Here is a 26,381-nt window from a genome sequence, read left to right as displayed (position 1 = left end):
TCAGCAGGTTGAAGCGACCCCAATAATGTGATATTTAGGCCCTGGAATGTGAATTGTACCAGGAGAACCCCGCCAAAAAAATGTGTATTTTACTGGGAGATCCCCTCGAAAGCAATTGGGCTATTTTCAGGCTAGTTTTGAGTAGTAATTGGGCGGGTTTTGTAGCGAAAACCTGGCAACCCTGCACCAGACAAAGCTGTCGGCGATTTTTCCTATTGTAAAGTCATGCAGTGTGTAACCTCCTGCCGTCGTTCCATCGTGCAGTGTTACCCCAGATAGTAGTTCAGTGTGAAACCAACAGTGATGCGATGTCTTTGAAAATTGTGCAGTGTGAACTCGGCATAACTGTCTAATGAACATCAAATTTGATCTAATTGGCAAAAGTGCTGTTTTGTGCTCAATTTTCGATTTCTGAAAAATGTACTTGTTCCTGGAAATGTGTTGCATATTCTGTATTGCAAAACCCTCTATAATTTACTTAGTTGTTAAATGTGACCTGCTTCTAAATTGTTTCCCTCTGTCTCTATTTGTTTGTTTCTCAGGGTGCAGAGAAAGTCCAGGAGCTGTTGTTGAGCGTCATCAGTCGTGTGGGAATCGTGGTATCCCTCATCTGTCTGGCCATGAGCATATTCACCTTTTGTTTCTTCTTTTTCATGTCAGCAGGTTGAAGCGACCCCAATAATGTGATATTTAGGCCCTGGAATGTGAATTGTACCAGGAGAACCCCGCCAAAAAAATGTGTATTTTACTGGGAGATCCCCTCGAAAGCAATTGGGCTATTTTCAGGCTAGTTTTGAGTAGTAATTGGGCGGGTTTTGTAGCGAAAACCTGGCAACCCTGCACCAGACAAAGCTGTCGGCGATTTTTCCTATTGTAAAGTCATGCAGTGTGTAACCTCCTGCCGTCGTTCCATCGTGCAGTGTTACCCCAGATAGTAGTTCAGTGTGAAACCAACAGTGATGCGATGTCTTTGAAAATTGTGCAGTGTGAACTCGGCATAACTGTCTAATGAACATCAAATTTGATCTAATTGGCAAAAGTGCTGTTTTGTGCTCAATTTTCGATTTCAGAAAAATGTACTCGTTCCTGGAAATGTGTTGCATATTCTGTATTGCAAAACCCTCTATAATTTACTTAGTTGTTAAATGTGACCTGCTTCTAAATTGTTTCCCTCTGTCTCTATTTGTTTGTTTCTCAGGGTGCAGAGAAAGTCCAGGAGCTGTTGTTGAGCGTCATCAGTCGTGTCGGTATCGTGGTATCCCTCATCTGTCTGGCCATGAGCATCTTCACATTCTGTTTCTTCCGTGGGCTGCAGAGTGACAGGAACACAATCCACAAGAACCTGTGCATAAACCTTTTCATCGCTGAGCTCATCTTCCTCATCGGAATCGACATGACGGAAACCAGGGTAACGTTACCTTGAATGATGTGATGTTTTCAGCGAGTCTCATGGAAATGTCTAGAGACGTGTCCATAACATCCAAGACACATTTTTGAAGGGAGTTCCAGTGAGTTCCAGCAGCATTTTGACACATGATTATAGTTTTTCAGGCGTACTGGATTTTTGCGAGTCAATAACTTGACACTTTTTGTCCAGAATTTATTTGAAGAAATGCATTTCAAATGTACGTGTAATAATTTTTTTTTTTTTACATTTTTGAACTTAAAAATGCGATCATTATATTACTGAAAAGCTTGACTACTACTAATATGAAAAAAAGGCCCGGAAAGGCTCTATACTTTTTGCTGGATCATGGCTGTGGGGATTTTCTCTCATTTAGACACAATGGCATCAGAGATGCTGTCTCTATTTGTTTGTTTCTCAGGGTGCAGAGAAAGTCCAGGAGCTGTTGTTGAGCGTCATCAGTCGTGTGGGTATCGTGGTATCCCTCATCTGTCTGGCCATGAGCATCTTCACATTCTGTTTCTTCCGTGGGCTGCAGAGTGACAGGAACACAATCCACAAGAACCTGTGCATAAACCTTTTCATCGCTGAGCTCATCTTCCTCATCGGAATCGACATGACGGAAACCAGGGTAACGTTACCTTGAATGATGTGATGTTTTCAGCGAGTCTCATGGAAATGTCTAGAGACGTGTCCATAACATCCAAGACAAATTTTTGAAGGGAGTTCCAGTGAGTTCCAGCAGCATTTTGACACATGATTATAGTTTTTCAGGCGTACTGGATTTTTGCGAGTCAATAACTTGACACTTTTTGTCCAGAATTTATTTGAAGAAATGCATTTCAAATGTACGTGTAATAATTTTTTTTTTTTACATTTTTGAACTTAAAAATGTGATCATTATATTACTGAAAAGCTTGACTACTACTAATATGAAAAAAAAGGCCCGGAAAGGCTCTATACTTTTTGCTGGATCATGGCTGTGGGGATTTTCTCTCATTTAGACACAATGGCATCAGAGATGGGGCCTGGCTCGTTGTTCCAGATCATTCCAAATGTGTTCAGTGGGGTTCAGGACTGGGCTTTGTGTGGGCCAGTCAAGTTCTTCCACACCAGTAAACCATTTCTTTGCAGACCTTGCTTTGTACACAAGAGGCATTATCATGCTGAAACAGAAAAGGCCCTCTCCAAACTGTTGCCAGAAAAGTTGGAAGCACACAATTCTGTAGACTGTCGTTTTATGCCAAAGCATAAAGATTTGTCTTCACTGGAATTAAGAGGCCCAGCCAAAGCCATTAATTAGAAGGGGGTCCACATACACTTGGCTACCTATTGCATAGATATACTACCTGACATTTTTTAAAGCCATTAAATCAAAACTTTTGTTGAAAAGATGTTATAAAAGTAAAAAAAAAAAGTTGAAACCAACATAAATACAAAGTTTTTTTTTTGTTTTTTTTTTGGACTTGGTACGTTACCTTGAATGGATGGGATGTTTTCAGCTAGTCTTAGGGGAATGTCTAGGGATGTGTTTACAACATTCAGTCAGAGAGAGTCAGTAATTTGGCTTCTTTTTTGTGTATAATTTTTTTAATAAAATGCATTTCACATGAATATATTTTAACCTTTTACACTGAACATATTTTAAATTTCTGAATTGAAATCAAGCTAGATAATGTCAATGTCAAAATGTTTAACTGTCCCTGGTTAGTAATAAAAAATGCAATTAAATTGCTGAAAGAAATAAAATAGAATTACAAAGCTAAATAAAAAAGAGCAATTAAATCAAAACTTTGTTGAAAATGTTCTAAAAGTTAATAAACATAAAAAAAAAAATAATAATAAAATAATTAAATTAAATTAAATTTTATTTTAAACTACAGTAGATTTTCAAGCTTTGACCCCTGTGTCTGTCCCACAGATGGCCTGCTCCATAATTGCAGGAATCCTGCATTACTTTTTTCTGGCATCTTTCACATGGATGTGTTTGGAAGGGGTTCAGCTCTATCTGATGCTGGTGGACGTCTTCGAGAGTGAATATTCACGCAGGAGGTATTTCTACATGGCGGGATACCTCCTCCCTGCTGTGGTCGTGGGCGTTTCCGCTGCTGTAGACTACAGAAGCTACGGGACCAAGAAAGCGTAAGCAAGCATTTTCTTTGTTTTTCGTTTTTTTTTTAATGCAACTCTGTCTGCAGGAGCGTACCACAATCTGACGGTTCCATAGGTACCACACACACACAGAAAGTCTTCAGAGGATGCCTTACAGTACAAAATGCGGTTTCCAGGCAGGGCTGCATGCGTTAGTGTCTTTTGTTCAAAGAGTCTCTGGTGACCTGTTGTTTGTAAATGCTCTCTAACGGAGACGAGGGCCGCATGAGAAAGAGGCTTTTACGCAGATTAATGGCAGTGCTTCAGCCCTGCATGGGCTCTTGGGTTGCTCCTTATAACACATAAACAGGTGGTAGTGTGCCGGCCCTGTCTGCCACATCACTGTCTCTTAATACGAAGCACAGAGCTTTGCTTCACATATGTTTATATTGGTATGAAAGCGATGCTTGTAGCATTGCATTTGTCTCCGATGTTTCTACGGTTTCTTAGAGCACTGAAGAACATTGACAATTTATATGATCAGTGTTTCCCACTGGAAGTCGCACTCTAGAGAAACAGGATCTGTTACAGGAAATTACTGTCTTTGAGCAGCGTTTAATAAACGAATGCGGAATCAACCCATATAAAACATTGTAATGTAACCCACATGAGCCTGCTCAGTAACAGATACCGTCCTTGGTGTGTATGTTTATTAGTGCTGTTTGCAAAGGCAAGCATCTCTAATACAATTGCTCATACTTAAAGATGCGGAATTCGAACAAATACTACTCAAATTCATATGTAAATGCAAGTATCCACTTGTTAAGACTTTCCGGGTCTAAACGCTTTATCAGATACCAAAAGCAAATAACACATGGTGCTAATATACACTCATGGTGTGCTGTAATACTACCGAAATATCACGTTGCTAACTTTTATCTCCATACCGAAGTCACAGATGACCAGACATAGATTCATCTTTTATGAATCTTTAAACTATTGGTGTGTGGGATGCAGTGAGCCTGGAGGCTGTAGTGTTCACTGTGATTTTAAATGTTTAGCTTAAAGGGATAGTTTACACAGAAATGTACATTTTTATCATCATTTACTTACCCTCATGTTTTGTATGAATTTCTTTCTTCTGTTGAATACAAAAGAGATATTTTGAAGACTGTTGGGAACAAAACAGTTCTTACATACAGTGCTATGGAAGCAAATGTGACCCTGGACCACAAAACCAGTCTTAAGTCGCTGGGTTATATTTGTAGCAATAGCCAAAAATACATTGAATGGGTCAAAATTATTGATTTTTCTTTTATGCCAAAAATCATTAGGATATTAAGTAAAACTCATGTTCCATGAAGGTATTTTGTAAATTTCCTACTGTAAATATATTAAAACTTAATTTTTGATTAGCAATATGCATTGCTAAGAACTTCATTTGGACAACTTTAAAGGCGATTTTCTCAATATTTAGATTTGTTTTGCACCCTCAGATTCCAGATATTCAACTAGTTGTATCTCGGCCAAATATTGTCCTATTCTAACAAACCATACATCAATGGAAAGCTTATTTATTCAACTTTCAGATGATGTATAAATCTCAATTTCGGAAAATTGACCCTTGTCCAGGTCCAATCAATTGTTTGGTTAGCCATATTCTTCAAAATAGCATCTTTTGTGTTCAGCGGAAGAAAGAAATTCATACAGATTTGGAACAACATGAGGGTAAGAATATGATGATAAACTGTTTATTTTCGGGTGATCTATCCTTTTAAATAATATGAAATGAAGAGGTATCAAGTGACACCAATAAATAGTGCTCATGTCATTCACTTCACCTCAATTTCTAACACAACAAGAAGCAGTTAAAAGAGAATCTCGCTTGGTAGTTGATCAGCCCTCCGATTTTCACCCGGTGGGCCAATGTTTTATCTCGAAAGTGTGTGCAAGCACCATTTGTTAAAGAACATGTTTCTGTAAAACTCTTGTTTTTGTCTAAAGTAATAGAATGGCTTAGACATGTTTTCTATAAGCTGCCATGTTGCATTTCTTTTATTGTGAATATGTTGTCTTTGCAGATGTTGGCTCAGGATGGACAATCACTTCATCTGGAGTTTCATCGGACCCGTCACCTTCGTTATTATGGTGCGTTCGGTATCTACTGACCTTCACGTGGCTTAAGATTGTATATGGCATGTACATGAGTGTGTGTGATTGAGTGCTGAATACATGCATCAGGTGAAAGAACAGAATAAGACTGTGTCTCAGAGTTTAAAGTCTAACTGACAACATCCGCCTGTGCAAAAACATTGCTGCCTTTGTTTCTTCAGTCTTATTCAACAGATTGCAGCCCATCGATTTCTGCTTAGATCGGTTCAGTCTCGGCAGACCCAGTCAATGCAGCCTGCGGAGAGGTTCGGAAATGCTGCTCTAAAGGCTTTTTTTCTTTCTCGGGGATCGTTTTGATACGATGCGGCTTTTTCAATGTGGCATTAGAGCACATATTATCCTCAAATGATACTCAGCAGGGCGCTTTCAAGCTACGGGGTCGAGACAGCCCGTCGGGATGCGGACAGAAGAAATGGCAATGTCAAATAATACAAATCAAAAACGTATATTGTCATGGTTCAACCTTTTAAGGAGGTAGCTGATGACACTACAGAGTTTGTTTGCCGTGAGATGCCGGTCATAAGGCATGCCGGATTGACACAGCTGCAGTTTAAGCATGCTGTTATTTGCGAATAAGAGATTAGAGCCTTCGGACTAGATTGGGGAGGTTAAGAGGAAGTAGGATAGAGAGAGTCTGCGTGGTGGAAAGACTAGCAGGTGGTATTCACATCTGTCTGGCTGTTTGTTTGCCCTCTAATCTCTGGATGAAAAAACAAATTGTCTTCTTGAAAATGGAAGGACATGTAGAGATGTCTGTGAATGGTTGACTTTATATCCTTTATGGTTATGTAAACAGACCAGGCGATCTTCCTGCCGGGGTGAACAGTGATGGAAGCTCTGTTTATTTAGGTTTTAGATAAAAAACAGATTTAAAGACACACAGATGGTTCAAACACTGGTTTGTGGCGCAATAAAATATAGAAGGTAATTAGAGAAGTGGCCTGAAACAATTGTAGAGGAGCGGCCTGAAACATCTACATGTGCTTTTAGTAATCAAATTATATAAAGTGATCCAGTGTTATTTAAATAACACAAAAAATGTAAATTAAACATTTCTATTAAATGGAATTCGTCGCATAACCATAGAGCAAAGACGTATCAAAAATCTAAATTTCAGACTCTTTTAAAATGTAGTTACTTGAAATTTAGCATTTGACTAAGGCTAAAATATACAAATTAGTGTAACATTTACAACGAAATTTACTTGTAAATTGTAAATGTGATTTGCTGTAGATATTTAATGATCATTTTATCAACATTTTTATTACCTTGACTAGTTAGATATTTGATGTATGCTCTCAGGTCATAAAAGCAGAATGCGTAATATTTATAAAGGATTATCAAAAAGCTGTTGAATAGTTATAAATGGAGTGTAACATATCCCTCTTCTTGACAAGTCAAACTGATTCTAAAGAGGCTGGCAGGCCGCGAGATACTGCAAAGAATGCACATTTTTGCAGCCGCGCTTGGAGGAAGTCCTGCAAACCCTGAGATCTGCTCGTTTAGCCACTGCAGCGCTGGATGAGGCGTGATGTATGTGTTTGCGGTGTTGCTGATAATCAGAATACTTGTTCCAGTCATCAGCGCCGGGAAGCTTGTGACCCTTTATGAAGCTGATTTATTGTTGCGTGCTTTGCTCGGACGGCAAGCAGGACTCGTAGTCCTCAGGCTGCTTGACAATGCTAGATAAAGCACAAAGACCAGAGTCTCTCAGGGGAACGCGAGTCCAAGGTTTCCCCCAACCTCTGACCCCTGATTCTCAGCAGATTGGCTTTGTCCTTGTCAGTGAGAGAGCCAGAGCGAGTCTCATTATTCAGAATTTCACCCATTCCGCCGTGCAGAGGGAAAGAATAGTGTGATCCTGTTCAATTAGTTGAAGCCCATTGTGGTTCTCATTATTCTACATCTATTTTCAGCGTCCTCATGCCCGATGCTGCAGCGATGTAGAGCTCCATGAATTTCACAGCTAATCTAGTTCCTTTTTCCACCAATAGGGTCCCTGAGTCTTATATGCAAGTGTTTTCCACCATTTTCCACCACAGAAAAGTCAATTCTGAGCCATAAACATCGGTTTGATATTTGCTGTCAATGCCATCTGGTCTCAAACAACATGTCTATTTCAACCAGGAATACTACATTCAACCCAAGTTCAATGGAAATACGTATCTGTGTCAGCATTTCTGACAAATATTAGGCTGCTGCTTGTGCGTTTCGTGACACATTCAAACTGAAACGTCCAATGAGTGGCGCTAAAAATGTGTTTAGTTTTAATCTGCTGTAAAACAAATGAGTGTGCATCAGGCAACATTTTATTCTAATTCATTTGATTTGATTTTTGTACGCATTTCAGAAATGTAATGTCCAGTGAGTGGTGCCAAAAATCTTGTTTGAAAATAGCATACCACCTACCCTAAACCTAACCAATAGTGTTAACACAAGCAAATGCTAAATAAATAAAAAAATCTATTTTAGTTAATTTTTCAAGCCTTTGAGTTTTTTTAATTGTGACTCGTGTTGCACTCACATCCACTCGTGCTCAGCATTCGCAACAAATTGACCCTTCGCAGGGAGTTTGATTGGCAGGCAGTCTGACTAATCGTAGCGCCGAATCTGCCAGTGTTGTCCGACAAACAAAACAGACCAGAGAGTAGATTAACGATGGTGGATTTGAACTTGAAAGATACCTTCTGATGTTCATTCATGTTTATTTCATGCTATTACTAGTAAAGAGGAAGAGATGGTTGGTTCATGTGCTGCTTGAACTGAGGCACTACAGTGATCTGTCATGACACATTAAAGAGCCACAAAAAGGTATTAATTGTTTGAATTGCTTAAAAAATGACAAGTCTTTGTTTCATTCCAGAAGTAACCTGCTCTGTCTTGTCTGTCGGCATGTTGTCAGTTTTCGCTATGTATTTTTCACTGTGTGAGAACATGATGTGTGGTGTGAGAGTGAGTGATGGAAGCTCTGTTTATTTAGGTTTTAGATAAAAAACAGATTTAAAGACACACAGATGGTTCAAACACTGGTTTGTGGCGCAATAAAATATAGAAGGTAATTAGAGAAGTGGCCTGAAACATCTGCATCTGCTTTTAATAATCAAACACTATGAAATGATCTAGAGATTATTTAAATATTTAAGAAAAATTCATAAATAAAATAAACTGAGCATTTCCATTAAATGGAATCTGTCACGTGACATCCTAACCATAGAGTAAATGTAAAAGCAGACATAGAAAAAACAAATCAAAATCTCAAACCAATTTAAATATAATTATTACTGTGAACATTGAAACGGAACATTTACTTAAAATAATTTGACTACAGAAAATGTGATTTGCTGTGACTGTAGATATTTCTATTAAAATGTTACCTTGACTAGTTAATAATTCTGTGGATATGTCAAATTTATTGGATGTACAACTATTGGATGTATGTGCGCAATTAAAATAAGGTCATAAAAGCTGAATGTGTAATATATAAAAATAATTATCAAACTGCTGTTGTATAGTTATAAATGGAGTATAACATATCCCTATTCTCAACGTTTCAAACTGATTTTAAAGAGGCTGACAGACCACGAGATACTGCAAACAATGCACATTTTTGCCGCTGCTCTTAGAGGAAGTCTTACAAACCCAGAGATCTGCTCGTTTAGCCACTGCAGCGCTGGATGAGGCGTGATGTATGTGTTTGCGGTGTTGCTGATAATCAGAATACTTGTTCCAGTCATCAGCGCCGGGAAGCTTGTGACCCTTTATGAAGCTGATTTATTGTTGCGTGCTCTGCTCGGACGGCAAGCAGGACTCGTAGTCCTCAGGCTGCTTGACAATGCTAGATAAAGCACAAAGACCAGAGTCTCTCAGGGGAACGCGAGTCCAAGGTTTCCCCCAACCTCTGACCCCTGATTCTCAGCAGATTGGCTTTGTCCTTGTCAGTGAGAGAGCCAGAGCGAGTCTCATTATTCAGAATTTCACCCATTCCGCCGTGCAGAGGGAAAGAATAGTGTGATCCTGTTCAATTAGTTGAAGCCCATTGTGGTTCTCATTATTCTACATCTATTTTCAGCGTCCTCATGCCCGATGCTGCAGCGATGTAGAGCTCCATGAATTTCACAGCTAATCTAGTTCCTTTTTCCACCAATAGGGTCCCTGAGTCTTATATGCAAGTGTTTTCCACCATTTTCCACCACAGAAAAGTCAATTCTGAGCCATAAACATCGGTTTGATATTTGCTGTCAATGCCATCTGGTCTCAAACAACATGTCTATTTCAACCAGGAATACTACATTCAACCCAAGTTCAATGGAAATACGTATCTGTGTCAGCATTTCTGACAAATATTAGGCTGCTGCTTGTGCGTTTCGTGACACATTCAAACTGAAACGTCCAATGAGTGGCGCTAAAAATGTGTTTAGTTTTAATCTGCTGTAAAACAAATGAGTGTGCATCAGGCAACATTTTATTCTAATTCATTTGATTTGATTTTTGTACGCATTTCAGAAATGTAATGTCCAGTGAGTGGTGCCAAAAATCTTGTTTGAAAATAGCATACCACCTACCCTAAACCTAACCAATAGTGTTAACACAAGCAAATGCTAAATAAATAAAAAAATCTATTTTAGTTAATTTTTCAAGCCTTTGAGTTTTTTTAATTGTGACTCGTGTTGCACTCACATCCACTCGTGCTCAGCATTCGCAACAAATTGACCCTTCGCAGGGAGTTTGATTGGCAGGCAGTCTGACTAATCGTAGCGCCGAATCTGCCAGTGTTGTCCGACAAACAAAACAGACCAGAGAGTAGATTAACGATGGTGGATTTGAACTTGAAAGATACCTTCTGATGTTCATTCATGTTTATTTCATGCTATTACTAGTAAAGAGGAAGAGATGGTTGGTTCATGTGCTGCTTGAACTGAGGCACTACAGTGATCTGTCATGACACATTAAAGAGCCACAAAAAGGTATTAATTGTTTGAATTGCTTAAAAAATGACAAGTCTTTGTTTCATTCCAGAAGTAACCTGCTCTGTCTTGTCTGTCGGCATGTTGTCAGTTTTCGCTATGTATTTTTCACTGTGTGAGAACATGATGTGTGGTGTGAGAGTGCCATGGCTTGTCATTGTCGGACATAGCAACAATAACTAAGGGGGGCAGGTCTTTGCGAAGGGTCAGTTGTACCAGGTGAGCTACCAAGCAAGTTTACTACATTAGAAAAGCTAAGGAGCTGCTAGGGTAAAAGCATTTTGAACAAAACATTGTGCAAGGAGCCATGCAAAAAAATGTTCGTTATTAATTATAATTTATCTAATTATCATTTGTGTAAAAAGGAATACAACTTGTTGGTGTTTTACTGCTACTAGTGGTCATTTCAGCTGGAAACTGCAGTGAATTGGATGTATATGCGCTTACAGCTGGTCCATCAACTTGACCAGCACTAAACAGCATAAACTGGTCTTTAAATGTATTTCAACAAAGCTGTTTACACTAGATAAGCCTGGTATGATGCAACATAATTTTAATTGAAATACATCCTGTTCATTTATACTTTTGTTTTTGTTCTGGTTTGTTCTGTTTTTGTTTTTTTTTGTTCTAAAATTTAATTTACAAATATAGTATGTTTGAATTAACTGCTATATATATATATATATTATTATAATTTTTTTTTAACGACCATTGCATCAAAAGCAGCTTGCGATGCAATAAATCTCCAAGTAAGACTAAGGCCCCGTCCACATGGAGACGCGTTTAATTGTATATGCATACATTTTGTATCGTATCGGCGTTTCGTCCAGACGGATCCAGCGTTTTGGGAGAGTAAAACCAATATTTTTTGCAACCAGGTCCCAGAGTGGATAAATTTGAAAACGGCACCCTTGCGTTTTCGTGTGGACAGCGAATCCGTATATTTTCTGAAACGATGACGTCATCAGCCCACGTCTCGCCCCTAGTCAGACACCGCTACGTCACGTAACAGCAACAAAAACATGAACAAACACTGAACGATTGTCTTTTTATTAACTAACATTATCAAAGATTAATAAATGTATTGTTTCATGTTCGTTTGTATACCGCACGCAAGGTTTATGCGCATAGTCAAAGTCTTCTTCTCCGTTTTTAGTGTATCTCTGTAGAAGAATTACAGCGCCACATACTGGTCTGGCATGTATACTACTTCATTTGTGTCGGTTTCGTGGTTTCGTGTGGATGCAGATATTTCTTGAGACGAGAAGAAATAAAAGATCGGATAGGGAAAGCTCTGGCTTCGTGTGGATGTAGCCTAAATCTCATAACATTTGCCAAAAAAAAATTGTCTTATTTTTTTTTTGTAAACAGGTCATAAACTAATATAGTTTGTAACATCATAATATGGCTCTCAAGTCAGTGAAAACTTGGTGGAAAATGCAGGCACTGATACTGAGAGAAGTTTGCACATTCACCAGCCAAACACTGGCTCAGGCAGGACAGCCACCACCGGGTTTTGGTGGAAAAAATGTTTCTCAGCTCTGGGGCACCAGGCATATAAGATCCATGAAAACCAGGACACTGAGCTAATGAGCGGTCGGGAACCATTAGTGCGTGTGAGTGACGTTAAAACACGCTTTGACTGTGACACGTTTGCATCATGCAGACAGTTCCATCTGCACCTTAAATATTTTATCAGGTTCAATCTGAGTTCAAGACGCACACACACAAATACGAACACACGCATACAGCTTTCTCCAGCATCCCAGAGTGGAGTTGAGGGTCTTCTGCTTGGCTAGCGGTGATGATTCAGGGACGGGGGGGTTTGTTCAGGAAAAGCTCTTTTCGAAGCGGAGGAAGCCCATGGGACGGGCAGGAACAAGGAGCTTTAGGAGTGTAGTGGCTGCTTTGCAAGGTTACCACTCCCTCTGCTGAGCGTCCTTACTTCCTCTCGTCTCATCAGATCGCTGTCAGTGCTCTGGCGGCGTGAGAGGCCTTTTATAGCTCTGTGCTCATAAATGCGGGCGCAGGGGGTGCAAAAACCAGGCATACCCCCGCTACCCCTCCTCTCTCTCTCTCTCTCTCTCTCTCTCTCTCTCTCTCTCTCCGTGATGTCTCTGAGAAACCGTGGCACTTGATTGCATGAGCAGCACGTTATTGATCGCCATCGCTGTTTTGATGGCAGAATGATGAGCTTGTGCGCCCGAACAAGGAGCCGAACTGAAGAGCTTGTTTGAGCTGGTGACACCGCCACTTATGAGAGCGACCGCAAATGATAGACTGCTGCGTCCTCGCCTGTCTGTGCTCCAGAAAATGGATTAGACCAGAAAATGTTCCGTCACCACGTAGTCGTCCCACATAGTTGTAGCTATTGGGAAGTCATTTTACACAGTACGTATTAAATTATGACCAATGCATTACTTTAGGTTGTTACAAGGTCCCTCTCGCTGTCTGTCGCTGTGTGTGTGTGTCTTCGAAGTCCATGAATGTTTTTTAACATTGCAAATGAAACAGATGTGAAGGATATCGATTGTTTATACTGTCAATTATTGGACACTGAATATTTTTGTTTTGTAGATAAAAGATCCTGGACACTCTGACTTTTTTATAATAAAATGCGTTAACTAACTTAATATCTAAAGGCAGCTTCAGTAACATGACTATCTAAGAAAATAAATCAGATCCCTAAGTAGGTAAGAATGAACAGAAATGTGTTTAAAGCAAGTACACTTACAGTTCAAGTCTAAAGAGCAATTGCTAATCAACATGTATGCTGCTATCATATTTACTAGCAAAAAAAAGTAAAAAAAAAAAATAATTTCAGTTTGCTACTTTTTGCATTTGTGTCAAAAGTGTTTTGACTGTTCTACTGAAACAGATCCATGAACGATTATGTGCTTCCCTAAACAATCGGATGGAATCTGAAGACTTTTGAAATTTTTGATAATTGCGCTTACATTGAGCAAAACATATTTACTCTAGGTTGTTTGCTATTTAAATAGAATGTATTTATGAACTAATTGAAAATCTGGGGATTTAAGGTAACATTTTAATATATTTTATTAAATAACCTAATATTTACGGATAATATCTGTGGCATTCTGTTGATAACCACAGAAAATAAATTTGAGCAAGTACACTTACAGTTCAAGTCTAAAGAGCAATTGCTAATCAACATGTATGCTGCTATCATATTTACTAGCAAAAAAAAAAAAATCAGTTTGCTACTTTTTGCATTTGTGTCAAAAGTGTTTTGACTGTTCTACTGAAACAGATCCATGAACGATTATGTGCTTCCCTAAACAATCGGATGGAATTTGAAATCATTATTTTTCATTTTATATATCTAACATTCTGAAGACTTTTGAAATTTTTGATAATTGCGCTTACATTGAGCAAAACATATTTACTCTAGGTTGTTTGCTATTTAAATAGAATGTATTTATGAACTAATTGAAAATCTGGGGATTTAATGTAACATTTTAATATATTTGATTAAATAACCTAATATTTACGGATAATATCTGTGGCATTCTGTTGATAACCACAGAAAATAAATTTCACTGTAAATAGAATAAATGTTGTCTATATATATATATATATATATATATTGACTATATAAAACCTTGTACTCAGGTTCAAAAGCTTCCATTAAGAATTCATTTTAATTTTAATTTTAATTTTCACCAAAATTAAACTGCTTTGTGATGCAAGACAGCCAATAGGAAGTTATTTGGTGTTTTATATATATATAGCTTTATGAAGCTGGATGATTTTTATATTTATGTATAGATATTATAGAAGATATTTTAGAGAGAATATCAAGATATACACATTGAAAAACAGAAGATATATTTGTTTCATGTTGTCTTTAAGAATTCATAACCTGGGCAGCTACATCTATCCAGGACATTTTTTGTCTTGTCAAAGCTGAGGACAAAATCTACCTTTTTCTGTCCAGCTTCATTTGATTTTTAACGTCATAATTCTTACATTTGGACTTCAATGCTAATCCAACTGATTTGCCTGATCTAATGTTGTCTCTCTCCTCTGCTGGCCATGCTCTGTAGCTATGAAGATAATAAACCATTTATCAAGTAAGAGCGTTAGCTAGACATCTGTGCCACAGCCTCATGGTTGCTCCCCTTGTCATCTTATTGTCTGTTTGCTGGGCTCTTCCAGAAGCGCCGTCTCTCTGTGCTGCTCATGCGCGCTGTCTGTCTGTCTGTCTGTGGCTTAACTGGTTTCTTAATTTTTATTCCGCCTGGACCATTGCTGTATCTTAACTTCATACCCTTATATCCTTAAATTCTAAAAACCCTTTCCACCCTCCTTCCCCTCACCCTTCATTTTATCCCTACCCTGTCATCCTACCCTCAAACTCTCAGACCTCCTCACACTTCATATGGCAAACCCCCTAATTTATTCCTACTGTTATAACCTTCAGATGCCAAAATGTATATTCCCTTCATTTTCTCTCAGAAAAACTGTCATGCCCTCATTTACGACATACTGTACATGGGTATGTGATATATCAGTGGGTATTTATTTATTTACTTAGTCCATATTGTACTATGCATGTATATATTTAAGAAAAATATGTTATATTGGTATATTAAATATATTTATATATAATATTGTAACGGGGCTGACAAGACATGAGACGTGCGGATCCATATGCAAGCTTTTTATTAGGAGAAGACAGAGACGTGGTCATCAAACAGGCATGGGTCAGATAATGGCAGACAGGTATATGGCGGGCAAAACACAATAATAGTCCTAGGGCTAGCGTAGGTCACCGATCGGCAGACAGAATCACAGGGGCGAGACTAGAGGGATAAATCCAGGGAAAACAGGCAAGGATCCGAAACCGCGAAAACAGGCAAGGCAAAACAAAACAAGGAAAACACAGAGACTAGGAACGGGGTACAGGCTAAACAATACTCAGCAGAGAATGGCAGTTTGAGTGGGTGTTATATAGTGAGTGAGGTGATAATAAACAGCTGAGTGCAATGAGTGCAATCAGTGCAGTGTGCAAACCGTGCAATGAATGGTTTGATATGTAGTCCGTGGTGCTATGCAACAGTTTGTGTTGTGCGAGATTCAATGTAAAGGAAAGGGTGACCTCTGGTGGTGAATAAACGGTCCATGGACCGAATTCGTGACAAATATAAATTATATAAATATATACATGTAAATATTTTCAAAATATATACTGTATGTGTGTGTATTTATATATACATAATAAATATGCACAGTACGCACACATATATTACATAAACAAAAACTTTTTTGGATTTATTTTGGAAGCGATTAATCGTTTGATAGCACTAATTATAATAGTATGTCAAAATTGACTGTTGCATTTAAAACTAGTTAATAGATGCTATTATATAGTATTACTTAATAAATGACTTGCAGGATTTTATTTATTTATTTATTTATTTATTGAAACGATATATTTTAAAATTATATAAAATAATCATTGGCATGTCCGTATTGGAAGTAATTTTTATATTAATGCATACCATATATGCAAATCCATCTTTTATACTGTGCTTTTCAATGTTATGCCAAAATTCACTGTTGCATTTCAAAGTTTAAAAAAAAGGTATTATTTAGCTAGTTTCTATTTTATAAATGAATCAAAGTGTGTTACATATATATTTAGCTATTTATTTATTTTTAGACACAACAGTATTTTAATGTTAGCCATTTATCAGTTATGTGCCGTAAGATGAAAAATATAAATTTTAATATCAATGCATCCTCAGCTCCATCCATTAACGCCCCTCATGTATAGCTCTCAGTGCACTCTTATATCGTATCTCAGAAAATCTTTATACCCCAAAGCCCTCCTATTCCTCCTGCCTTCAAATCATCATATGTTGGTTTCTTGTTTCATCTCTCATCTCTCCTCTGATGAAAGCAAGCTCTATCTCTTTGGTTCCTTAGCCAGCCGAGACCTGTTGTCAGCGCCTCCTCCACTAAAACGGACCAATCAGAGATGATTACTGCTCTTTCTCTTTCCCCTCCGTCTGAATGCAGCCCAGTATCATGCGTCTTTACCCAGTAGTGTGGCATGCACAAATATCTCCACTGCCTCAATACTGATTAAACCTTCTTTACGATAATCCCGCTTTCATATGGGATTGATTAACCTCTCAATGATACGTTCCACTGCATTTCCCATCTACTTGTGCCAAAGATGTCAGTCCAAATGATTTTCGGAACCTGTGTTTGATTTGCTGAGACTGTAATGCTGTAATGATTTCAGCAGGAAATGTCCCTCTCTCATGCCTCATTGTTTCTGTTTCATTTGCTCTCGAAGGTCGTGGGTCATGGGCGGCTTTGCTCTGCTGTGTCTCTTGGGCCTGACCTGGTCATTTGGGTTGTTCTTTATCAGCGAGTCGTCCGTTGTCTTGGCGTACCTCTTCACCATCTTCAACACTTTCCAGGGCATGTTTATCTTCACCTTCCACTGCCTGCTTCAGAAGAAAGTAAGTGCTTCCTGAAATCTATTGTTCCACACGAGCTGCGGCAGCACTGGATTTGAACGAGAAGCGCACGTTAAAAAGTTGACTTGTTTCTTTGAACTGCAGGTTCGGAGAGAGTACAGCAAATGCCTCCGACACACGTACTGCTGTAGTGGGATCACGACAGAGAGCTCACACAACTCCACAAAGACCTCAACAACACGGACAAGCGCTCGCTATTCCTCTGGTACTCAGGTACAAACACTACTGGCCCAATTTCCATTGTTTTCATTCCGACGGCTTTTAATGCGACGTTCGGTTATGAGACACATTTCATATTGGAATGAAATGAAACTCTGTGAGTGCTTCCATCTGCTCCAGTACACACACACACACACACACACACAGGTCTTTTATCTATGTTTTTTCTTGTTTTTCGCAGACAGATTTTATTTGAACGTCTTTATGATGGATTGCATTATATTGTAGTGAATCATAGCAATAGCTGTGTATACTATGCATTGTTTAGATAGGGCTCTGGTATACTATAATATTTACTTGATAAACCGCATTATGATATCCAATGTAGCATTTATCTTGAATACTGTAAAATCTCTGGGGTAAATATTTTTCATACTGATTTATAGTTGTAATGTGAAAATAATGAGTGGGGAGTATTTTGTTTTTCAGCAACAAAAACGTCCCAAACAAATCACATTGATTATGTATGGGGAAAGATGCCCCAGTGTGCATTTACATAAACATTATAACCCAGAGAAAAGTTGAGCATACACAGGGTACATGATGGTGATGAATCATCCAGTATGTTAAGTCACATAAGTGGAAAACACAAAATGTTATATGTATTTAATATCATTTTTAACTATTTATTTTCGTAAAAGTGTTATGAATGTACAACATTAGGTCAAATATTCTATGTAAAAAATCATATACTGTAACAGTATCACTGTAAAACTTGTGAATTACACTATATAATTGTAGGCATTATTTACTGTCTACTGTACATTTTTACTATTTAACTTAACAATCATTTTAAATAGATTTCAGATATTTCACTCCATTTCATGTACAATAAATAATTAATAAATGTTAATATGTAAAATAATAAAACACAAGAGAGAGAAAAAAGTATCCTCAAAGATTTAACTTTACATTTTCACATTAAAAAACAAAAACTGTCCATAAATTCCCTATTAACAATAAACATGAAGCTTTTAATATCCAACATAGCATAAACTGTGACTATGGTATATATTACACTACTATATGTATGTATGTTTGTATGAATGAATGAATGAATGAAAACATTTGGCAAAAATACTTTTCAATATATCATGAAATTATTACAACTCTTCATCAAACTTTTAATGGAACCTGTATGGTTAATGAACTACACGTGAGGTTACTCTTAAGTCATTGGAAAGGCTCCGAAAAGTGAAGTTAGTTCTGATAAAAGCTATCATTTGTTTCTAGATGCCACTTGCTTTTGTTATAAAAGTATGAATGTCATTGCATCAGATACGTACAACTGAAGTGTCCAAAAGCATCCATTTTTTGCACTGTACCTATCAGAAAAAGATGTAAAATTACATTTTTCCCTCCCAAAGATAGTGACCAGTGTTTTGTGGCTGTTTGTTCATCTAACAGAGTCGAATTAGAAGAATGTGGAACGACACAGTCAGAAAACAGTCTGAGTCCTCTTTCATCTCAGGAGACATCAACAGCACATCAACCCTCAACCAAGGTCGGTCATACACCCAAACTCACTTTTCTCTGAAATAATAGACTCAGACATAATGATGCTCTTTAATCAGTCATCCATGTTTAATTAAATGTTAAGTATTTAATTGACCTCAAATTCAATCAATTTTCTTTAATAGCCAATGATTTTAAAAGCTCTGCTCTAATGGACTCACCATTTTCATTTGAATTAAGTACCAAATTCATTTTTATTTTAAACATTTCAACAATTCTAACATGTATTTTAAGTTCACTAGGCCTGCTTTAGAAAGCTTGTTTTATTTTTCAAGTATATTTCAAATATATTTATTAAAAACATGTTTTTCATTTGCAATTTATAAGCTTATGAAAAGCATGATTACTGGTAAACATGCACGAGCATCAATTTGAAACCACTCAGATGTGATTTTAGTTCAAGTCAACATGAAACAGCACTTGCAACCCTTTTACTAATGTGATGTGACATATTTGTCAGATAGTAAATGAATTAGATTGTGAAAAGTGGTCTCTGTATGACAGGTGTTTGGAAGGGAGGGGTGAAAAATATAGGAAAAATTTCATCAGCCAAAAAGAAAAGTCGTTTCAGAGGCGAAGCAAGTCATTACATTTTGATGAAAGATTATGATGCAAAAAAATATATATATTTTGAATAACATGGACTGATGATTCGTTCACCGTAACATCAGGAAAATGTTTTGAGAAAGTAAATAGGGTCAACTTTGATTTCATGTTGACTTTAATGGAAAACCAAACGATTCATGTCCATTTAAAGACACAGGAAGCCAGACAAGCCTCTTTTGGGTCCGTTTTACACAGCTACAGTAGTGAGTCAGTAGAAAATATGCCCTCAGTCAGCTATTTCAAGAATCTAGAAAAAAAAAACTGTCATTTATTATTTAGCCAGGGCTGAAATGCATGTGATGAGAAGATGATGTTCAACTCTAGCTGACCTGTGGTAAGATTGTATTATTCAGAGCCGTTTGCTTTGGCTTGCTCTAAAACACTCAGCATGCTTTTAATGCATGCGTTCGAGCACAAAACACAAAGGTGCAAAAAAAAAACAAAAAAAACATGCTATTTGTCTTTCTGTGCTTCAGTGTCTCTGTTCAGAAACAATAACAAAAATGACTGGTTTTGTTTACAATATTTATATCACAACATTGTGAAAATAAAAATAATATGGACCAAAATTTTTTTTTCCTGAGATCTTGAATTAGTAAGAAGCTGTGCCCAGTATGGTAGTAGTTTTTTTCCCCCCCATTGACAAATATTCATCCTTTTATTTTGTACGTAGGATATCACTGACAAATATTCTTAACATTTAAAATTGGTTATTAGCATTTCTTGACATTAATTTGATTTAATATTAGCAAGTAGATTACAATGAAATTACATAAATATGCAGCTAGATAATTCATAGATCCATTTATTTCATTACTACTATAAGATTAGGTCATAATCTTATTTGTCCTCTTGTTTTTTTTTTTTGTTGCTTCAGGAATGACGGGCAATTATCTTCTTACTAACCCTCTTCTGAGACCACAAGGCACTAATAACCCCTACAACACCTTACTGGCTGAAACTATCGTATGTAACACACCAACGGTGCCAGTCTTTCACTCTCCAGGTGTGACTACTAATCCATTACGCTCCTGTTTGCCCTTCTGCTCATGTGGTACTGTGTAGTGCTATGAGTATTATCAGAGCACTAGGCAGTATCAGTATCTGTGCGGAGAAATCACACCGATAGATCAGATGCATTCGGCTAAAACTGTAGTTCTCGGTGTGTGATTTTATAGCACAGAGTAAAGCAATTTTTCTTCGCTATGAGATCATTGTGATGCTCACAAGATATTTTTTTATGCACAAATATTTTATTTCTCTTTTATTGAGTATTTGTTTACGTAAATGTAATACAGCTTTTTTGTTAATTTTATTACTATTATTTATTTTATTAATTTTTTGTGACACTGTTAACTGTTTGTGTCTTGTTTTCTCTTTCCCCTTCCTGCACACACTCAGTGACCTACAGAGAGACAAGTATGCAATCAGTTTTAAATTTGCCCTTCAAATGTAATTGTTTTACCATCATTTAACTCTATGGCCATCAACAGACCATCCACATACTGTCAGCACATGGTTCAAAAATCATTAGAATGAGGAAATGTTGCTCTAAATGCAACAATACTTTCATCACCTCTGCATTTTACAACTTGGCACGATGCATGCACATCGCACACACAATTGAGATTTCTTAGTCTAAATGTACACATCATTCTGAATGGAGATTGTACTGAAAGCAGCCGCCTTCTCTCTTTGTTAAACACAGTTTCGTTGGACATTGGGTTGGATTTATCCAAATACTTTCTTCTCCGTTAAAAGTCGAATGGCTACGGATGTTGAAGCCAGTCTCATCAATATGAAAAGCATATAGTTTGTAGTTAATATTTGCTTCTACTGTTGCTCATCCAGTCATGAAACTGAGATTCAGATGTTTTATGAAAATTAAATTCACAACTTTTTCACAAAAAAAGTTTTACTGTAGCATGTATTTATTTGTTTGTTTGTTATTATATATATATATATATATATATTTTTTTTTTTTGCCAAGTTATGAATTTCATTTTCATAAAACATGGATGTATGATGTCTGAACCCCTCGAGTTTATACAGGTGTCCTTGCAAAATATCGACAGGTGTAATTCACCACATTAGCTATAGACATGTTCCACTTAAACCGGAGAGTGTCCAAATACTTTTGTTATAATTTTTGTAATTTAAGTTATAGTCTTATTATTTTACCATTTTTTTTTTTTATGTTTTGTGTAACTTTTTTTTCTGTAAACGAATCTATTTTGACGTGTTGTTAGATAATGCAAGTAATTAATTTAATATGGAAGCTTGTTTCCATCAATCAAACAAATAAAGATAATTGTGACTTTGTATCTCACAATTCTGAATTTTTTTTTTATTTAAATTTTTTATTTTTTTTGTAATTGTAAATGTATCTCAGAGTTGAGTGATTTAAACTCGCAACTGGTGTTAAAAAGTCAAAATTGCAATTTTATGTCTCACGATTCTGACTTTATAAATCGCAATTGCGTATTATAAAGTCAAAATTGTGAGATATAAACTCACAATGTCAGAATTGTGACTTACTTTTTTTCTTCAAAATTGCAAGTTTATATCTCACAATTTTGAGAAAATTAATTTTAACCCGATCTCATGAATTAGCATTTCAGTGTTTCAGCATTTCAATGGATTTTCTGTTTCTATTACTAGTTATACACATAAATGGACTTTGGCATGCATATGATACGCAATTGGTAGGTTTAGGGGTGTGGGGTAGGTGCATATTATACACTGAAAAACATTATGCTAAATTTAAGGTAAATGGTTGCCAATAATTGATTTTAGCTACATTTAATAAAAAAAAAATTTGAAATGTAGTAAACTAAATTAGTTTATTTAAATGTAGCTAAAATAAATTGATTGCAACCACTTACCTTAAAAAAATGTAGTAGATTTCGAAAACTTTTTTCGCATATTACTGTATATGCATGCCAACAAAGTGCGTATCATATGCATGCAAAAATGGCGTATTATATCCACGTCAAACACGTGCATATCCTATGCACGCCAGAGTTAGTTTCTGTGTATAAATAGCACGTAAAATACAAAATAAAAAAATATTGTGCTATAGATATGCATTTTCATGAGACTAGAAATTCATTAAATTTGCGAGAAAAAAAAAAACGTTTTATTTTTAACCCTATGGCGGAAACAGGCTTCCATAGTATCATAGTGTATGTGTAGTGTCCCCAGTATATTCTTTGTTACCCTCCTCCAGTTTAACATCTCTGTCTGTTTACGAGTTTGGTGAGGGATTCTGTCAGAGAAAAGCCCTCATGTTTCTTTAGCCCTTCCGTCTCAATATCCAGCAGAAATCTCTCTTAAACTCCCTTTCCTCAAATTACTGTCCCTCTTCTGTTCCCATCTGCCATCTCCTTCCTTTGTCTTGTCATTTCTATGGAGAGGCTCAGAGAATAGCTGTGTCCGAGCCGCCCACCGGTGGGCTCTCGTAAGATGCAGTTAAAGATTATCGTAGCTCATGCAGACGGCCACTCATCCACAGGCGCGCAAATGAGCTCCAATTACCACATAAAGTCCAGTCCAGCAAACAAACCCAACTGTGACATTTAACGGAGGGAAAAGGCCTTAATTGTGATGTTAATTTAATTTGCTGAGTCCTTTGCTTGCGCTAACGTTGTAATTTGGTTTGTTTTTTTTCCCCACTTTTTTCTGTTAGTGATATCTCATCATGTTTTACAATAAATCATTTTCCTTTTTGTTTTGTGTTCTTTTCGTTCATCAGCAGCGCTCAGGTCTGCTGGCCTGAACAGACAGACTTGATGTGAGTTGTTCAGAGTGAGTTTTCTCTCTCCTGTCTGTTGGATGCTTTCGCTTTCATTGGCTCTCTGTAGTTTGAGAAATGGCTGTTTGTGTTTTTTTTTTTTCTAATTTGGCTTTTTTTCTGTTACTTTCAAACTCTTCACCCCCACCGCCTTAACTGCTTCAAATACATGCTGATGTTTGATGAATTCTGTAACTGTCACCGCTCTTTCATCTGTGAATATACATCTGTGCCGCTCTCTCATTTGTGTCTGTGATGTTTGAAGCCTACAGAATGATTTTAATGTTGTTTGGGATGTAGTTGAAACCAACGTTCCGAAATTGGTCATTGTGAATTGTTCAAAATTGTTTGATTGTGAATTCTCCACAGTTTGAAGTTCTGAATTATTCCTCAAAGAATGAATTGTGCCTGCGCCTGCCGATTCAGTAAGGGAATTATGCAAATCAGGAATTATGCGCTGGAATTATGCAAATCACGTACACCTAGATTTGACGGACTACTGCAATCTGGCGTACTTTGCTGGGGCTGTAGAACTGGGATCCATGCTCTTTAAAATCCGGAAATACAACTGCACGTTATTAGGGCCTGGTTTAACTGGATTGTGTGTCGTTTGCAAATAATGCATGATTTCACGTTGAAAGTAGTTAAACTACTTAGTAAATTCACCACTTAATTCAAGTCAATTTCATTTTTATAGCACTTTTCACACTACATATTGTTTCAAAGCAGCTTTACAGAAAACCATGATGTTAATGTTTAAACATATTAATATCTTGCCTTGTAGTTACATTTATGAGTTTAGAGCTGGGTGGTAATATAGTTTACATTTTGTCGTTGAGATATGCTATATAGTATCTGTCGCCCTATGCAAGTATATATGCAAGTATATACTATATAGTGTATTGTATGTATGCGATATAATATAATCCATTGGATATAATATGCATCCGACTTTATATAGGGAGCTGTTCGATAAAACAGTGTACAATTTTTGTATGCTCGTCAAATGTCCAATTTTTAACATATCATTGGGCGATAATATAGTTTGCATTTTTCCTAACGGAGCCTTACAGTTCTGCACGCGCAGACTAAAGATTTGCGATTTTTACATGTTCTAAAAATTTTCGCATTGATGCATTTGACTCCTAAACAGCATTAAACATTGTGATTTAATATTTCGGATGCTCCGAGAGCGGACGACCTAACGATTTTCTTCCTCTTGTGTTGTTGCAGGACACTCGGTGACCAGCGGCAGAGATACGAACACGTTCGGGACTCTGCCACTCAACGGTAACTTTAATAACAGCTACTCACTCCATAACTACAACGACGGCGTGCAGGTGGTGGATTGCGGGCTCAGTCTCAATGACACGGCCTTCGAGAAGATGATCATCTCTGAGCTCGTGCACAACAACCTCAGGGCCACCGAGTCCCGGATCAGCACCAAAAAGGGGGCGGGGATCAGCAGAGGGGAGGAGACTGTGGTCGCGGAGACGTCGTCCCTGGTGCAGGTGGGTGGGGACAGCGAGATGGACGGTCTGGGGCTTCACCACACGCATCCCCGCACGCTCGAAGCTCCCCTCATCCCCCAGCGGACTCACTCGCTCCTGTACCACACGCAGGAGAGAGCGAGGGCCGACACGGACGGAGGGCCTACGCATCCCCACAGCTACATCGGCCAGTTCCCGCCTCCGGCCGAGACCGCCCTGCCCTCCCCCAACAGAGACTCGGTGTACACCAGCATGCCAAACCTCAGAGACTCGCCATTCTCGGAGAGCAGTCTAGACGTCGGCCAGGACCTCTCGCCATCCAAACACAGTCCGAGCGAAGACGTTTACTATAAAAGCATGCCCAACCTGGGGTCAGGCCAGCAGCTGCACGCGTATTATCAGATGAGCAGAGACAGTAGCGAGGGCCTCATCATCCCCGTCTCTAAAGACGCCTGTGTCCCCGAGGGGGACGTACGAGAGGGACAAATGCAGCTGGTCACAAGCCTTTAAAACAAACTGTAAGCACCGCCCACCATGTACACAGCCCCGCCTATCCACCGATGGCAGAGTGGTCTTCCTTTTTTAGCCTCCCACATAACTGCACACATAATGGAGAAGTACCGCTGCTGTCCAACGAGTTACAGGCAGGCCCAGACGGAATCTGCAGACTTTTTATTGCATTTTCTGTGCTGATTTTTGCTGGAAATTTGCAGTGCAATGGATTAAGTTGGTGAAATGGGTCATACCAAGCCTTGTTTTTTGGTAAAATATCCTTAAAAAAATGCATAAAACCTGATATTAATTAAGATTCCTTTAATTATATTTTTTCTTACCCCACTGGCAAATTTTATTATTATTAATATTATTATTGTTGTTGTTACTTAAATTTTACTGACTTCAAACAGGGTATAAATACTTCCCCTTTTCTTACCTTCCCACCTTTTTCCTACCTTTCCCACCACTTGGTGTTCCTGGTCAAAAATGGTATACGTTGCCAAAATGATCTTAAAATAATGTTGTTTTTACTCAAAAACTGAGGTGCATAAACCAGGGCTGCCAGGGCTTCATATCAAAACCAGCCCAACTGCTACTCAAAACTAGCCCAATTACATCCAAATCAAGCTCAATAGCAGGGTTTCCACGGGGGTCGTACACAGTCGAAATCACATTCCAGAGGGGCAGGGGATTTCGCTTTACCCCACGGACTAAAAAAACAACCCGCAGCAACAGTATAAAAGTAGCCCAGTTCCGCAGGAAAAGTGTGGATCTGGCAACACTAGCATAAGCGCAGATCAATGAAGCCAACAATCATTCAGTTCAGAAACAGAAGAAAAAAAAAACCTGTGCTAAATGCAAGAAAACAAAAAGTTGACAAATATATTCAATCCAAGATTTGATGATAATATAACTTAAGAAATTCACAATTTTTAAATGACTTGCAACACCACATTAGGTAAAGGATTTTCAGCACAAGGGTTAAGAAGGTTTATTCTTAAAAGGGTGAAATTGCCAATGGGGTAAGAAACAATCTTAAGGCATACTTCAGCAAGTATACTGTTGTTTAAATAAATGTTTTTACTGGAAAACATGTGGAAACATGTTTTTGCC

General features: G+C 37.8%; 2 protein-coding genes across 5 annotated transcripts in view; both read left to right on the top strand.

Moving 5' to 3' along the window:
- LOC107556186 (adhesion G protein-coupled receptor L2-like) overlaps positions 1–5,770 on the top strand; it is a 46,823-nt gene extending 41,053 nt beyond the window's left edge. For all 3 annotated transcript variants that reach the window (XM_016239237.1, XM_016239238.1, XM_016239236.1), the window contains 3 exons: positions 1,199–1,408; positions 3,327–3,547; positions 5,578–5,770. In XM_016239237.1, the coding sequence (XP_016094723.1) occupies positions 1,199–1,408; positions 3,327–3,547; positions 5,578–5,680 (534 nt within the window). In that variant the 3' untranslated portion in view covers positions 5,681–5,770. The remainder of the gene's footprint in view (positions 1–1,198; positions 1,409–3,326; positions 3,548–5,577) is intronic.
- An 8,883-nt stretch (positions 5,771–14,653) lies between these two features.
- Positions 14,654–26,143, top strand: LOC107556187 (adhesion G protein-coupled receptor L2-like). Of its 2 annotated transcripts, XM_016239239.1 has the most exons (6): positions 14,654–14,729; positions 16,964–17,132; positions 17,235–17,363; positions 18,777–18,873; positions 20,368–20,496; positions 24,517–26,143. In XM_016239239.1, exons 1-6 carry the CDS (start codon positions 14,692–14,694, stop codon positions 25,281–25,283), a joined length of 1,329 nt encoding a protein of 442 aa, XP_016094725.1. In that variant the 5' UTR covers positions 14,654–14,691; the 3' UTR covers positions 25,284–26,143. The 2 variants fall into 2 exon arrangements, with proteins under 2 accessions (XP_016094725.1, XP_016094726.1); XM_016239240.1 differs by lacking the exon at positions 20,368–20,496.
- The last annotated feature ends 238 nt before the right edge of the window (positions 26,144–26,381 follow it).

The sequence above is a fragment of the Sinocyclocheilus grahami genome, unplaced genomic scaffold, assembly GCF_001515645.1.
Source record: "Sinocyclocheilus grahami isolate Dianchi unplaced genomic scaffold, SAMN03320097.WGS_v1.1 scaffold557.1, whole genome shotgun sequence".
Lineage (NCBI taxonomy): Eukaryota > Metazoa > Chordata > Actinopteri > Cypriniformes > Cyprinidae > Sinocyclocheilus > Sinocyclocheilus grahami.
Note: the sequence above shows the minus strand (reverse complement) of the source record. Positions and strands in the feature narration are given on the sequence as shown.